Below are 15,517 nucleotides of genomic sequence, written 5' to 3'. Positions count from 1 at the left end.
ATGTGGATAAACGGGTGCGGGCAAGTGTGGTTTTGCACATAACGGCAGCCTCGCATAGGACACCAAAGCCCGTTCCGGGATCTGGACCAATCTCCGGGCATTGGATTATGGACTACTACTTCATTAAATCCGCCACCACTAGTACAGAACTTAAAACCTTCCCAGCTATGAAAGGCAAAGCAATGTTAGATCATTCGGTTTTGTCTTCACAGCCTAACTTCTGTGGACTTAAGGACCTCACGGACATTAGCATTAAAGAACTTGCTGATCAGGCGGAGGAAGAACTGGAGGCAAATCAGTATAAACCTGCTGAAAGTGTGACACAGCAAACATGTGATGCATTTAACCTGGACTCACCTACCCCCCTTGTCGATTTGTTGAACAGAGATATGCCCGGATATGATCAGGGGTGTCATCTGCAATCTTCACCTTTGGTGGGCCCCGGGGGCCAGAATTATTCATCAGCCTTGCATCATACGTTGAGGGAAATTGATGAGCGCATCCGTTTGACTCACCTCACAGTATCTGCTTTAAGCATGGTGTTGAGCTCATTTGTCTCCCTCTAGGACAATATCTGGGCCGAGTTAAAATCCACAAACGCAGTGTTGGCTGATGTGACGATAAAACTTGGAGATTGGGGCAGATATCCAGGTTGGCCAGTATGGTCAAGGGCCTAGGGAGGCGGAGGCTGTATTGGGGGAGGCAGCACCCGCCTCCCATTCTGGTCAGTGATACTGCAGATATAATTTAAATATCTGAATGTTTTTGTGAATGATCCTGCCATTATTCTTATTCCGGATACTGAACCTGGTGTGAGTACTATTCCAACTAGCTCCTCCGCTCCTGGTCTTGGGGGTAATGTCCCACCTGTCACTGATCTCACTAATTAACTACCTTGGGTGGGGGAGGAAATGGGGAAATTGGATGTAATGTGGAGTTGTCAAATGTCCCTGGTTGCCTCTCAACAGTCCCCAAAAATGCTAATGTTGCGAAAGGGAAATTGCCGAGCCGCAAAACAGGGGCAAGAAAAGAAATCGAATTCACTCCATTAGAGCCACCCATCGTACCCTTTTCCGCACCAGATTGTCCCTGGTCCCTGAGCATGGAATTTCGCAAGACAAGCCTCTGCCTAAAATAAAGGTGACTGACTATGGTGCAAACTGACTCCAACTCAATTTGGCTGGATAGGGTGAACTGATCGCGTGAGAGCCCACAAAGCTACTGCTCCCCCGACTCTTACTTGCTGTAATCTGGAGAATCGAGGGGGTTACTTCGAGAGCACTGGCTCAAAAGATGGGGCCATGCTCTGAAGCTAAGTGAACAGCTTGCATTGCCCCTTCTCTCCAGATGATTGGGTGGGAAAACTGAGGGAGAGCATTTACCTGGGGTAATTCTTAACCCGATTGAATCCATCAGGGGGTCATGCGAGAGGTCGTCTACCTCGGTACTGCTATCACAAAAACATGGGGTAGGAAAGTGCTTGCCCCCTGGTGACAAGGAGGGGCCAATACAGCCCTCACTGATTACCATTTGGGAAAGACCAGCCGGCCTATTAAACCGGCAAGGGGGGGGGTGTCCATGAAGATCCACTGTTTACTCCAAATACTGGTGTTGGCTTTGCCAATGTGGGGGTCGGGCGTGGAAGTGGTAAATCAAGGTATTTGAAGGATCTGGTGGACATACCATCTGAGTCCAATTACCCCCCTGTTTCCGCAGGGATGAAGGACTTGTTACAGCGACTACACTACCCCACCAGATATGTCCCAATGGACTGGTTCTGCCAGCAAATAGTGCTGGGCCTCGAGGCACTTTAGTTGACATTCAAGGGAGGAGTCAAAACTCAGTCAACTCTAGATGACTAGTGGGTCTTGAGCCGATGGATTAAGGCAACAATAATGGGCCCTACCAAATGGAGCCGGACTATCAGATTTGCCTTAATTGTCCCAACATCTTATCTATTTTCTCTGTGATCCCCTCTCTGGCTTTGGTGGCTTCGGCTGACATTGAGACGGTATCCTTCCCTGAGAAGTATCATGTGGGTATAAGCATTATTCACCCGATTTCGCCTCTTGTTGAAGGAGCTTATCCTCACCCAAAGTTAAGCCCTACTTAACTTGGGATTTGAAATTAAATTGATGGATGGGGAGAAGGAAGGCTCTATCACAATCAATTGCATCAGTGAAAACGGTCCAGAGCAACGCGATAGGTGGTGGGAAGGATATGGATTGGGCCTCTATAATCTCCTCCCTGTGGCAAAAACTGGTCCTGTGAAAAGGAAATTGGTGCGGGTGTTGCCCGGGAGGGGGTGCCGCTATGTTTGAAATCCTGGAACACTTGTGGCAATTCTCACCTCTTCTCTAATACGTCTTGTATGAATAACTTAAGACTTGCAAATTGCATCTGCTCACAAGAGACTTGGCTGACCTCTCTACCTTTTCTGGATGGCTATAGTGTTTTTGTTCAGACAGCCAAGGTTAGTGCTGGGGGGAGGACTTCAGGGGGCCTTTTGATTGCAATTGAAAAAACTCCCTGGGTCTAAGTGGGTCAGAAAATGAAAACTTGCCATTTGGTGCTCTGGGAGTGGATTTCTGCACTGCAGATGGTGTGATCAAAATCCTAATAGTTAATATTTACTGCCACAAGGGCATTGCACAGGTGGATGCTTTTGTAGATAAGGTATCCTACGTTATCGAGAAGTGGTCTGGGAGATTTCTGAATGGAAAAATCATTGTTGTGGGGGATCTGAATGCATATTGTCAGGAATCTGTGGAAAGGCCGAGGACGGCGCTTGGTGCTTGGCAGGAGGAGATAAACTACATTTCCCATTAGGCTTTAGGAAGAGTGTAGTTCTCCTCTATCGCGCGCGGCACCAGCTGCTCATTAGCAGCAACTGTTAAAACCCGCCGCCGCCCGTGCCTCGGTGCAGGTAATTACTGATTATCAGCATGGGCGGCAGCAGGTTTGGAGCAGGCATGTGGGAGCATATCCGACGCCGAAGGACTTATTGAGCTTCCCTTCTCCCCGGGCCTCGACGGTACGCTGAAGAACACAAGAAACTCTGTCGCGGGCTGCGGCGGTGAAGCGGTTCTTACTACCCGGTGTTGGGCATCGCTCTTCAGGGTCCGGATGTCCTCGTGAGGCATCCGGGCCATCAGTTAAGTGTTTTTGGACCTCGGTGCTTACATACTGGGGTTATAATACGTTGATGTTCATGTATTGATTCATTATCCATTATGCAGTGAGTGTGTGAGGTAACACGCTCTAGGATACACGTTCCGCTTGATCTCACGATGTGAGACATGTTATAAGAACTCAGGACTGATAAAAGAGTGCCCTAGGGGCAGATTATCCTATGTGTATGTAATTGGAATAAGTCTTTGGAGTCCACTTATCACAAGGGCCTGTTATGTGTGATGTTTGGTCCCAAGACTCTGTTTGTGGTTTTCCTTGTGCCCAACGGCCCATGTGTCTTGTATCTTCATGAAAGGGACAACCCTTGTTTGTGCCATTTGCGTCTAAACCATCTTATGTATTTTCATACATTTCTGTCCCCAGTAACATGTTACGTTCAAGGTCTGTGTTCTAGGTTATGTTTGTGATATGCAAAGTGAAGACTTGTAAAGCCACCATGGTTATAATTTAGCAGGTTTACTTCAGGAATAAGAGATTAGGCTAGGTGATTTAGAATTACGGTTTCAGGTACAGGAGGATTTGCTGTTGTATGTATTGGTTTGTTATGTTCCCTTCCTTTCCTTTGTCACTCCATCCCCTTTCCCTAACTCCATCTTCCCCCCATTGGCTGCCACGTGGCTCCCTGTGATATACGTTCAGGCGCCCGTGCCAACCACGGTGGGAGGGGTCAATCTATTTGGCTTCTGTGGTTCGGAGGAGGGGATCGAGATCCCTACTCCCTATAAGTTTGACAGAATTACCTGCCCCCGATTTCAGGGTAATTGAACCACCCAGGCCAAATGGATACGAATCCTCCCTCTTTAGCGGATGTGCTCAAGGCACTACAAGACATACAAGTAGAATTGGTACAGACTAGACAGGATTCGAGTATATTGAAAGCTCAGGTACAGGGTTTGGTCGCACAAGGCACCCCGCTTGATGGGGCTGGAACCTCTACGAGAGGGCAAACTGGTAGAGCCACGTCTACTGTGATTGTGCAGCCCTCTAGTAGTGTGCCCTTAGCCACACCTGAAAGATTTACAGGAGACCCTAAGAAATATATGACCTTTTTAACGCAGTGCCGACTTCATTTTTTGTGTAAACCTAAGGCGTTTGAGACAGTACAAGCTAGAACGGCATTTGTTATTTCCTATTTAACGGGAGATGCGGCAGCATGGGCAATGCCTTTGGTGCAAAAGGATGATCCTTTATTATATGATTGGGATGGGTTTCTAGGGGAATTTGGAAGGTTATTTGACCGCCGGGAGGTTTCTTTGGCTCAAGACAAAGAATTGTTAGCTTTAAGACAAGGAACCCGCGACTTGGTTTCATATGTTACACAATTTAACAGGTTGGTTATTGAGACAGATTGGCCTGAAAAGAAACAGACGGTGTTGTTTTATCAAGGGCTCAAAGAGGAATTGAAGGATGCTATCGCTCAAGTAGAACCCCAGCCCATGACATGTACCGCCATGATTGATTTAGCTCTAAGATTGGATCATCGTATTGGAGAGCGCAGGGGTGAGAAGAAGAGACCAGAAGTGTTGCCTTTTGCTAGATTGGATCGGGGAAAGGGAAACAGGAATACAGAAGGAGAACCCATGCAAATTGGTGGAATAAGGGGGCCTTTATCTGTTGCTGAGAAGGAGCAACGAAGGGCTAATAATTTGTGCCTCTATTGTGGACAACCAGGACATTTTATTAGAACTTGCCCGAATACCCCCAAGAAAGGAGCAGGGGTGGATAGAAACAAGGTTGAGTCGGGAAAAGGATTGGGCCGGCCTTAGGGGGAACTCAGGCGACAGGCCCAGACACAATTAGGTTCCCCAATTGGAGTGCAAATACGACAGGGACAAGAAATTCACATTTGTACATACTGGTGACTTTACTATTTGCCTGTACTAAGCAGCTAGTGTCTGCAATGGTGGATTCAGGCGCCACTGGTAATTTTATTGACATTGGTTTGGCGAAAAAAATTGGGTTTACCATTGAAGGAAAAATCTCAGGTTGAGGGAGTACAATCAGTGGATGGTTCACCACTGGTGTCAGGACCAATTTGTCAACAAACTGAGCCACTTATAATGAGGTGTGAGTCTGGACATACAGAGGAAATGGTCTTTGATTTAATTGCGGCACCTCAATTTGGGCTCATTTTGGGCATGCCGTGGTTGCTTAAGCACAATCCCAGGATTGATTGGATTAAGCGGGAGGTGGTTTTTGCAGGAGTGGAATGCGAGAGTCACCTTGAGGAAGAGGTGAGACCCGCATTGTATTTGGCAGATCAAGTGGCAGAACCACAAAGGGTGGGAGCAATGGCAGTGAGTATCCCAATTCAGTACCAAGATTTAGCTAAGGTATTCGACAAAGGGGGAGCAGACAAGTTACCACCCCATAGATCGTATGATTGTGTAATTGATTTGGAACCAGGGGCTAAGTTACCTTGCAGTAGAATCTATGCGTTGACTGAAAAAGAAAACCAGCATTTACGTGAATATCTGGATGACATGTTAAAGAAGGGATTTATTAGACATTCCACCTCACCTGTGTCGTCACCCTTATTTTTTGTTCCAAAGAAAGAAGGAACACTTAGGACATGCATTGACTATAGAGCATTGAATAAGGTGACAGTGAAAAATAGGTACCCCTTGCCTTTGATTTCAGTGTTATTAGATCAAGTGAAGACAGCAGTGGTTTACACCAAATTGGATTTAAGAGGGGCTTACCATTTGATCCGTGTGAAAGCAGGGGATGAGTGGAAGACAGCTTTCAGGACGAAGTTTGGTTTGTTTGAATACCTTGTGATGCCTTTTGGTTTATGTAATGCTCCTGCAGCATTCCAATACTTTATGCAGGAAGTGTTGAGTGAGTTTCTAGATCAGTTTGTTATAGTTTATATTGATGACATTTTGATTTATTCATCTTCTGAAGAGCAGCATCGAGATCATATACGAGCAGTGTTAAAAAGATTACAAGACCATCAGTTGTACGTAAAACTGGAAAAATGTGCTTTTCATACCACTCAAGTGGAATTCCTTGGTTTTATTTTGACTCCCTCTGGTATTGTGATGGACAAAAGGAAAGTACAAGCAGTTACAGAATGGCCAGCGCCTCAATGCATCAAAGATATTCAATCCTTTTTGGGTTTTGCAAATTTTTATAGGCGCTTTATTTCAAACTTTTCACAAATCGTTACACCTATTACCAAATTATTAAGGAAGGCCACTAAGTTTGATTGGAATTATGAGGCAGAAGTAGCTTTTCAAGAGTTAAAGAAAGCATTTACATCAGCTCCGGTATTGAGACACCCTAATCCGGAAAAACCTTTCCAAGTGGAGACGGATGCTTCCAATGTGGCTGTGGGAGCTATATTGTCTCAAAAGGATGAAGAAGGAGTATGGCACCCTGTAGCTTTCTACTCTCGCAAGCTTACTAGCTGTGAACAAAATTATTCAATCACCGATAAAGAGTTATTGGCAATCAGAGCAGCTTTTTTGGAGTGGCGACATTATTTGCTGGGGGCCAAATATCAGGTTACAGTGGTCACTGATCATAAGAACTTGCAATATTTCAAGACAGCGCATACATTAAGTCCAAGGCAGTTAAGATGGTCACAGTACTTTAATGAGTTCAATTTTGTAGTCACGTTTAGACCAGGAAGAAAAAATGGAAAAGCTGACGCTCTATCTCGGCAGCAACATATGGAAAGCATGATAACCGAAGTTAAAACTATCATTCCTGCGGAAAAGGTAGTAGGAGCAATAACGACTCAGTTACTAAGACAGGTTAAACAGGAAATGAAAGGAAAGGTCAAATTGAAATGGGGAGAGAATCCCGCGGAAAAATTCCACAAGGGACTTCCCTATTATGCAGGGAAATTGTTTTTACCGACGCTCGCTTTACAAAGGAAGGCGATGCATTGGTGTCATAATTCACCTTTAGCAGGACATTCAGGAAGCAAAAAGACACAAGGGTTGCTGGAGAAATATTTCTGGTGGCCAGAGTTAAGACAAGATTCTATTAAATATATTCAAGAATGCGAAACCTGTGTACGCAGTAAGTCAGATCACCAAAAGAAATCAGGGTTACTTCAGCCACTACCCACTCCGGAGAAGGTTTGGACACATATATCCATGGATTTCATCACTGATTTGCCTCCGGATAATCAGTATGACACAATCTGGGTGGTGGTGGATTATCTCTCTAAACAAGCCCATTTCGTACCTTGTAAAGGTATTCCTGGAGCAGGCAGATTGGCAGAATTGTTTTTACAACATGTGGTCAGATTACATGGTCTGCCTCAAAGTATTGTATCGGATAGAGGTCCACAATTTACTTCCAAATTTTGGCGTGCTTTTTGTAAAATGTTAGGCATGGAGTGTGCTTTGTCCACCAGTTATCACCCACAGACAGACGGACAAACTGAGAGAGTCAATCAGACGCTTGAACAATATTTACGATGTTATTTAAGTGATGGTCGTGAATCGTGGGTACAATCTTTATGGTTGGCTGAGTTCACTTATAATAACACTGAACATGCCTCGTTGGGAATGTCTCCAAATGTATGTTTGTATGGTCAGACACAGAATATGTTACCAGAACATCTACCTGACATGGAGAATATCCCTATGCTTCAGGATAGAAAAGAGTTACTATTACAACTCAGACAGAAAGCACGAGCCAATTTAGATCAGGCTAAGAAACAGTATAAGAAATATGCCGACAGAAAAAGGCGGGAGGCTCCTCAGTATAAAGTGGGGGATAAGGTTTGGCTTTCGACACACAATCTGCCTTTAAAGGGTCCCGGAAATTTGCCCCCAGGTTTATTGGCCCCTACGAAATTGTGAAATGTATTTCTACAGTGGCATGTAAACTAAAGTTGCCTCACATGTTAAAGATACATCCAGTGTTCCATGTGTCTCTGCTTAAACCCGCAGCTCCGGGAACGCGAGTACAGAGACCACCAGCAATTATTAAGGATGGGCAGACAGAATATGAAGTCAAGAAGATACTGGACTCAAGATGGAGACAGAAGCAGTTATGGTATCTCATACAGTGGGTAGGATATGAACCTGAGGATTGTTCATGGGAACCGGCCAGTGCGGTGCATGCACCTAGATTGGTTCGACAGTTTCATTTGCAGCAAGCAAAGAAAACAAATCTTGGGAGAGGCCTTGAGAGAGGAGGTACTGTCAGGAATCTGTGGAAAGGCCGAGGACGGCGCTTGGTGCTTGGCAGGAGGAGATAAACTACATTTCCCATTAGGCTTTAGGAAGAGTGTAGTTCTCCTCTATCGCGCGCGGCACCAGCTGCTCATTAGCAGCAACTGTTAAAACCCGCCGCCGCCCGTGCCTCGGTGCAGGTAATTACTGATTATCAGCATAGGCGGCAGCAGGTTTGGAGCAGGCATGTGGGAGCATATCCGACGCCGAAGGACTTATTGAGCTTCCCTTCTCCCCGGGCCTCGACGGTACGCTGAAGAACACAAGAAACTCTGTCGCGGGCTGCGGCGGTGAAGCGGTTCTTACTACCCGGTGTTGGGCATCGCTCTTCAGGGTCCGGATGTCCTCGTGAGGCATCCGGGCCATCAGTTAAGTGTTTTTGGACCTCGGTGCTTACATACTGGGGTTATAATACGTTGATGTTCATGTATTGATTCATTATCCATTATGCAGTGAGTGTGTGAGGTAACACGCTCTAGGATACACGTTCCGCTTGATACACGCCATGTGAGACATGTTATAAGAACTCAGGACTGATAAAAGAGTGCCCTAGGGGCAGATTATCCTATGTGTATGTAATTGGAATAAGTCTTTGGAGTCCACTTATCACAAGGGCCTGTTATGTGTGATGTTTGGTCCCAAGACTCTGTTTGTGGTTTTCCTTGTGCCCAACGGCCCATGTGTCTTGTATCTTCATGAAAGGGACAACCCTTGTTTGTGCCATTTGCGTCTAAACCATCTTATGTATTTTCATACATTTCTGTCCCCAGTAACATGTTACGTTCAAGGTCTGTGTTCTAGGTTATGTTTGTGATATGCAAAGTGAAGACTTGTAAAGCCACCATGGTTATAATTTAGCAGGTTTACTTCAGGAATAAGAGATTAGGCTAGGTGATTTAGAATTACGGTTTCAGGTACAGGAGGATTTGCTGTTGTATGTATTGGTTTGTTATGTTCCCTTCCTTTCCTTTGTCACTCCATCCCCTTTCCCTAACTCCATCTTCCCCCCATTGGCTGCCACGTGGCTCCCTGTGATATACGTTCAGGCGCCCGTGCCAACCACGGTGGGAGGGGTCAATCTATTTGGCTTCTGTGGTTCGGAGGAGGGGATCGAGATCCCTACTCCCTATAAGTTTGACACATATTGTGACTTACAACATTCTGTGTGGGACTCTGATGAGCTCTCCACTGGCCATTTAGGGAAGCGATAATTGGGCCAAAAGTGGTATGCAGGTCTGGGGAGATAGGGGCTGCAACCCCTCGTGGGAAGGAAGGAGGGTGGCCATTCTGATTGGGAATGGCATACATGGCACAGTGGTAATAGCTCCTCCCTACTGGATTTCATCTATCATAAAATGTATTGAGGAATGATTGGAGTGATCATTCCATCTTAACAGCCTGGTCTGACAGGACGCTGTATCTTAGAGTATTCCAGCTACAGCGCAGATTTACTCCTAATGTGGCGGGCAATGCATCGCCACTTGAACACAAATGTAAAATATGCACTAAACTTATCCAACTTTGAATGGAAGTTTAACAACTTTAATGCGAACGAGTTCCAGACATTTGTCAGCTCATTATTCTCTGGGTTTGATGCAGGGAGGGGGAATAGGGGAAAGGACTCGTTAGGCATACCCATTGTTATAATGCAGAGTTATTCAACAAAGGTAGCAGGCGCCCCTCTCTCGGAAGAACAAGGCATGATAACCTGTTCAGTGGTTAACCACATTGAGAGTTTGCAGCCATCTGCATTTTGCTCACTGTACCTTTCACAGATGGGAAATATCCATTTGCATATCAGTCTTTGTCCCGCCCACATGGGCAGTCCAGCACCGAAATGCTATGGCAATTCCTCTCTGAACAAGAGTACCACCAGCAACCCCATACACGTGTTTCAGCCTTGTTGGGCATAGTCGGTGAAGTTGAGCCTCTCTAAGCACAGTGAGCAGGGAGTCCACGTCTGGTTGCCCCCAGGTAACCTAGGGTGACCAACCCCAAGTTCCTTCAACAAATTCAACAAAGGTAGCAGGCGCCCCTCTCTCGGAAGAACAAGGCATGATAACCTGTTCAGTGGTCGTTAACCACATTGAGAGTTCGCAGCCATCTGCTTTTTGCTCACTGTACCTTTCACAGATGGGAAATATGCATTTGCATATCAGTCTTTGTCCCGCCCACAGTGCTTAGAGAGGCATCAGCTTCACCTCACTGATGATCCCCAACAAGGGTGAAACACGTGTATGGGGTTGCTGGTGGTACTCTCGTTCAGGTTGGAATTGCCATTGCATTTCGGTGCTGGACTGCCCCTGGGCAGGACAAAGACTGATATGCAAATGGATATTTCCAATCTGTGAAAGGCACAGTGAGAAAAAGCAGTGGCTGCGAACTCTCAAGTGGTTAATAACCACTGAACAGGTTATCAAGCCTTGTTCTATCGAGAGAGGGGCGCCCGCTACCTTTGCAAACCATAATGCAGAGTTAGCTGAAGCAAAAAAATCTTTGAGCAGGGAAGTGAGACTTCACTAATGTACTAATCTAGATCAGGCTATCTGTAAAGAGCTGATTAGGAAGGTCAAGCAGACCTATAAAAATTATTATAAATCGATGAAACAATGTATCCTACAACGTGATGCAGAAATGATGTTGTGAATTCTGATTAATGCTGAGGTTAGTGCCTTTTGGTAAACGGACAAGATCCCAATTATGTAATCTCCCAACTCAACACAATTTCTGAACAGGAATGGGTACAGTTCTATGAGGAAAGGTTTGGGCCTCCAAAGATTGCCACTGCGATGGCCTCCGATCTAGCAGGCGGGGCCACTTGGGATCCCCAACTAGATATCAACATCATCCAACATCTGATTACTAAATGTAACAGATCTCGAGCCCCAAGGCCTAATGGCGTTAAGAATAACACCTTTAAACATAACCAAAATATTTGGTTGAATCTTTTGTATCTAGAGTTTAAGGATATAATATCCACAGGTGTAACACCAATTTCCTGGAATGCGGCCCACGTGGTTCCCATCTTCAAGTGTGGGAGCAGGACGGATTCATCTAATTATCGTCCCAACTCGCTTATTGACGCTGATTAAGTTCTTTTCTGCGTTCCTGCTCTCACACCTTTAAGAATGGGCTAGTACTATTCATCCGCTGGACCAATTTCAGACCAGCTTCAGGAGGGGCCATTCTTCTAACATAAAATGCCTGGCTCTCAAATGCGTGTGGGAAGAGCCATGGGCGTCAATCAGGGAATGTACCTATATGGCCTCGATTTACTTAACTGCCTCATCTGATTGCGTCAAACGGGCAGATTATGGGCCAAGTTGGCAAAGTGGGGCATGCCTGGGGGGGGCTGTTGAGACTGATTAGAGGGGTCCATGAAAACTGCGGTATCAGGTCCGCCTCAGCCAAAAGGGGGACATCTCGAGGAGAATTCAATCTTATAGGGGGGTCAGAGAAGGTTGTTTCATGGCCCCCTGGCTCCTCAACCAATATCTATCAGATGTCGCTATATCGCTTGTGAAGGAAGAGCTAGTTGCTCCAAAGTTAGGCAAGGAAAAAAATGTATGGCTTGTCTATGCAGATGACCTCCTGATCTTTGATCTTACTAAGGTCGGGTTATGATAGGATATGATAGGTTATTTATAACACGCTTAATACCCAGAGGTTTCTAAGTGCGGACCCGGGGATCGAACCTGTGTTGCTCCGTGTCGTCTTGCTTCCAAGGCGAGCATGTTGCCCCTGAGCTATCCTCCCGAGTGCAAAGGTCACTTAATAATTTTGAGAACCATGCTAAAAAGAACGGGTTAGTGTCAACAGATTTACCACCAGAATACCGTCCAACTGGTAATGTGTGAAGTGAAAGATTAACCTCCAGACCAGAGCTGGATTTAGATCCTCCACTTCACCTCCAAGAATTGATGGATTTACTGCGGCAAACTTGCCTTTCATGGTAAATATGAAAAAAAAATCCATAGAGTCCTGGACTCGAAAAAAGAAGATTTACACTGCCTTGTCACCACTTTATCACTGTGGTAATTTCATGGGACCGAGTGGCAGCATTTCTGGAGATTTACCACTGAATTAGCACCAAACTCATAATAAGGTTTATTGAATTACACTTTGGAGCGAATACAAGCAGTATGATCTGGAATCATAAGTAATACTGAAACGAGATTTATGCCAATATAATGCGACGGAGAGGCAATGGCCTGACTTTGGCTTATGGCAACAGGAGTTGGCAATATATGGCAGTATAATGGGGACATAAAGCAGTGTGAAAGACGTAACAATTTACGGCATAAACACCCGACAGGTGATTGCACTATGACCTGACATATAACAAAACTAATGTAAACCTGCATTACATGAATAGGGACCAGTTTTAACAGGCTTTATCAGACATGATACACTGGACATTGCATGGATGGCACTCCTACTTGACATTGTAAGACACTAAAAAAACAATACAATAGTTTTCAATGTCCTCACAGGTAAACACAATTGCACAGAGGCCTGATCTTTTCATACTGCATTAATGACACTTTTTTTTACATCTGCCTACACATTGGGACTGAGGGGTGAATAAACTCCACAGCAGGGTAGGTTGATAAAGTGGTCCTAAAACGTGGATGGTATATTAGTCTCAAGGACCTTCAGAAACGCGGTCACTCGCACATGTGCAGTTCTACACCATTCCAAAAACACAAGTCTATAAATGTGCATTGTGGAGTTTGATGGATATTCAGGAAGACTCCCTCCAGTTTAGGGAGACGGTGGAGTTTGGAGGGACGTGAAGGAGGCCGGGAAAGGAAGAATATGGGCAAACATAAGCTCTATGTGATTCCATTGAGAATTTTTCATTGTGGAAGGATTCATCAAATGTCTTTTTTATATGGGACATTTTGCCGCAAATGAATGCGGGGGAGACCTCCCCGCGACCCCAAGTCTCCCATACCTTTATTATTACCCTAACCACCCCCACCCACATACATACATTTGTGGAAAAATGCAATGGAACAAATTCGATGAATTCTTCAATGAAAAATCCAGCGATGGAATCTTCCTATACCCATCTTTTTGTCTGTCTTCACCAGTGTTGTCACAAAGTGCTTATGTGTGTTTAGCGGTCCCGAGTCATTCTTACAGAAAAACTGCTCGACTCTCAGCATCCCTTCATGTGAATTGGTGCGCTTTCTTCTAGTAAATGTTGCTCTTCAGTGACATCAGGAACTGATTGATCCACAGCAATTTTTCAATTACAAAACTTAAGTGAATTTGTGTTTTCAAGCAAAGGGACTTTTGTGCAGGATAACTCCCTAGCACAAGTCTGAAATCTATCACCTTGATTCTTTTCAGAGACTCATGAGTTGATTGTTTTATTGATCATTGGCAAGCAAGTGTCAATCAATAAACCCTTGCATGACCAAACCCTTCCATGACCAACTCACGGGTGGAAAAGCATACTCACTTTGTGACCTCTGGCAATCTAAAACGAAGATACACAACTGGAATCCCGATAAACTGCTCCGCCAGGTAGAGTAGCTCATAGTTCTTCTCGAGGTTCAACGGGACACAAACAGAAACCGTCTGAAAGGAAAAAAACAAAGCTACTTTGGGCACTACCTAAGAGACTTTCAATTGATATAAAATCTTCCGCAAATTAGGGCTTTGTCCTCTTCATACAACAGCTGGACACACATGGCGATTCTAATTGTGTCTGATAGTATTATCATTATCATTTACACTGCTATCAGGTTTTCATGTTGCGCTTCATACAGAACACTTCACGCTTTTAAGCAATGAAATAAGAGACATTATTCATAGCCAATGTATCAACCTCTGCTGCACACGCACCTGTTGGAGTCAAGACCTCAACTTCCCGAGATATCTTACCTGTGTTAGCTGTCACTACCTGTCGCTTACTGACCCCCCCTGCCCGATCTTCAAACTCTAGCATTGGAAGGGATACAATACATTTGTAAACTCTGATGCCTACGAGTCGGAGCATTTCTGGTGATCTTTGATTGGTGCTAAATCGATGGTAAGAACCTCTCCAGCCTATTACATATGGTGGGAGGCAATGAGACAAATTGAGGCGAAATCAATTCTGGAGAAATGGGGAATTGTTGATTAACCCAATCCTTTTTTTTTTTTAGCTATTTTAAGGTGTACATGTAATATTTGAAATGAAATGATGTTGTAATAAATGTGCTTAAGGTTTGTATTTAAAACTAAACGCACAATAAAGTATACAACAAAAAAACATTTTTGTGAGTAAATTAGGTAAAAAGCAGAATATTTACAGGAATGAAACTAAAAACTGCAAATCACGAACATCGAAGAAAACTCATCAGCTAAATGACATTTTTTACACAATGGTACATAGAAATAAAATGTAGGAGTATAGACTGACATCTAAGACATGGCTGTTGATCTTTGTTGCACTTGCAGAAAATCTGCCCCTCTGAAAAGAGGACAGTAGTGGATGAACCCTTTGGCTCTCCTGCGTGGGGTTGAGTGGCCTCAGTAGGCGCAGGACAGCGCTTAATTATAAGGAAAGAACAAAGTAAGTTGGAAACGTTGCAAGATTGATACCAGTGGCTGGTGAGGCCACGAACAAGAGGAATGGAAGAGAGGTTTGTCAGGGTCAGCTTGTTCAGAGACCCCAAAAGTCCCAAGAAAGTGGGAGAGCCTGTCATTTGGGAGGATCCTCAAGGAAAGTGTTTTCTGTGTGTTACTGCAATTCAGCAAACACTCGTTTACCCCGGCAAGGGACAGAATTAAAAAAATACCTCAGCTGAAAGAAATAGGAACAGTCTCCCTGTCAGCGGGTTGACGGAGACTGTTGATTCTTGGCACGGAGGAGACAAGATTGAAGAAGACCAACAACACCTCGATCAGATCAAAGGCAGTGTGGGTAGCAGACTAGATCGCCATAGAGTAGAAAGAGAGCAAGGAGAGGCAAATGGCAGATTTCCACGATGCAGGAGCTGAGGTGTGATGTGACTGTGCAGATGAAGTCGTGTGGATGAGTGCAACAGCAGCCTGGAAGACATAATGGGAAACACGCATTGGCAAAGCCAAAACTGTGTTGTCTTTTTTGTAGGCATGGGATAGGAGAAGGG

General features: G+C 44.8%; 1 protein-coding gene across 1 annotated transcript in view; it reads right to left on the bottom strand.

Moving 5' to 3' along the window:
• The window catches only part of PROS1 (protein S), an 858,149-nt gene that overhangs the window by 354,800 nt on the left and 487,832 nt on the right, over positions 1-15,517 (bottom strand). The window contains exon 9 of the mRNA XM_069637200.1: positions 13,861-13,979. Within this exon, the coding sequence (XP_069493301.1) occupies positions 13,861-13,979 (119 nt within the window). The remainder of the gene's footprint in view (positions 1-13,860; positions 13,980-15,517) is intronic.

This window comes from Ambystoma mexicanum, chromosome 7p (genome assembly GCF_040938575.1).
Source record: "Ambystoma mexicanum isolate Mex_15411 chromosome 7p, UKY_AmexF1_1, whole genome shotgun sequence".
NCBI lineage: Eukaryota > Metazoa > Chordata > Amphibia > Caudata > Ambystomatidae > Ambystoma > Ambystoma mexicanum.
This window is presented reverse-complemented; position numbering and strand designations above follow the sequence as displayed.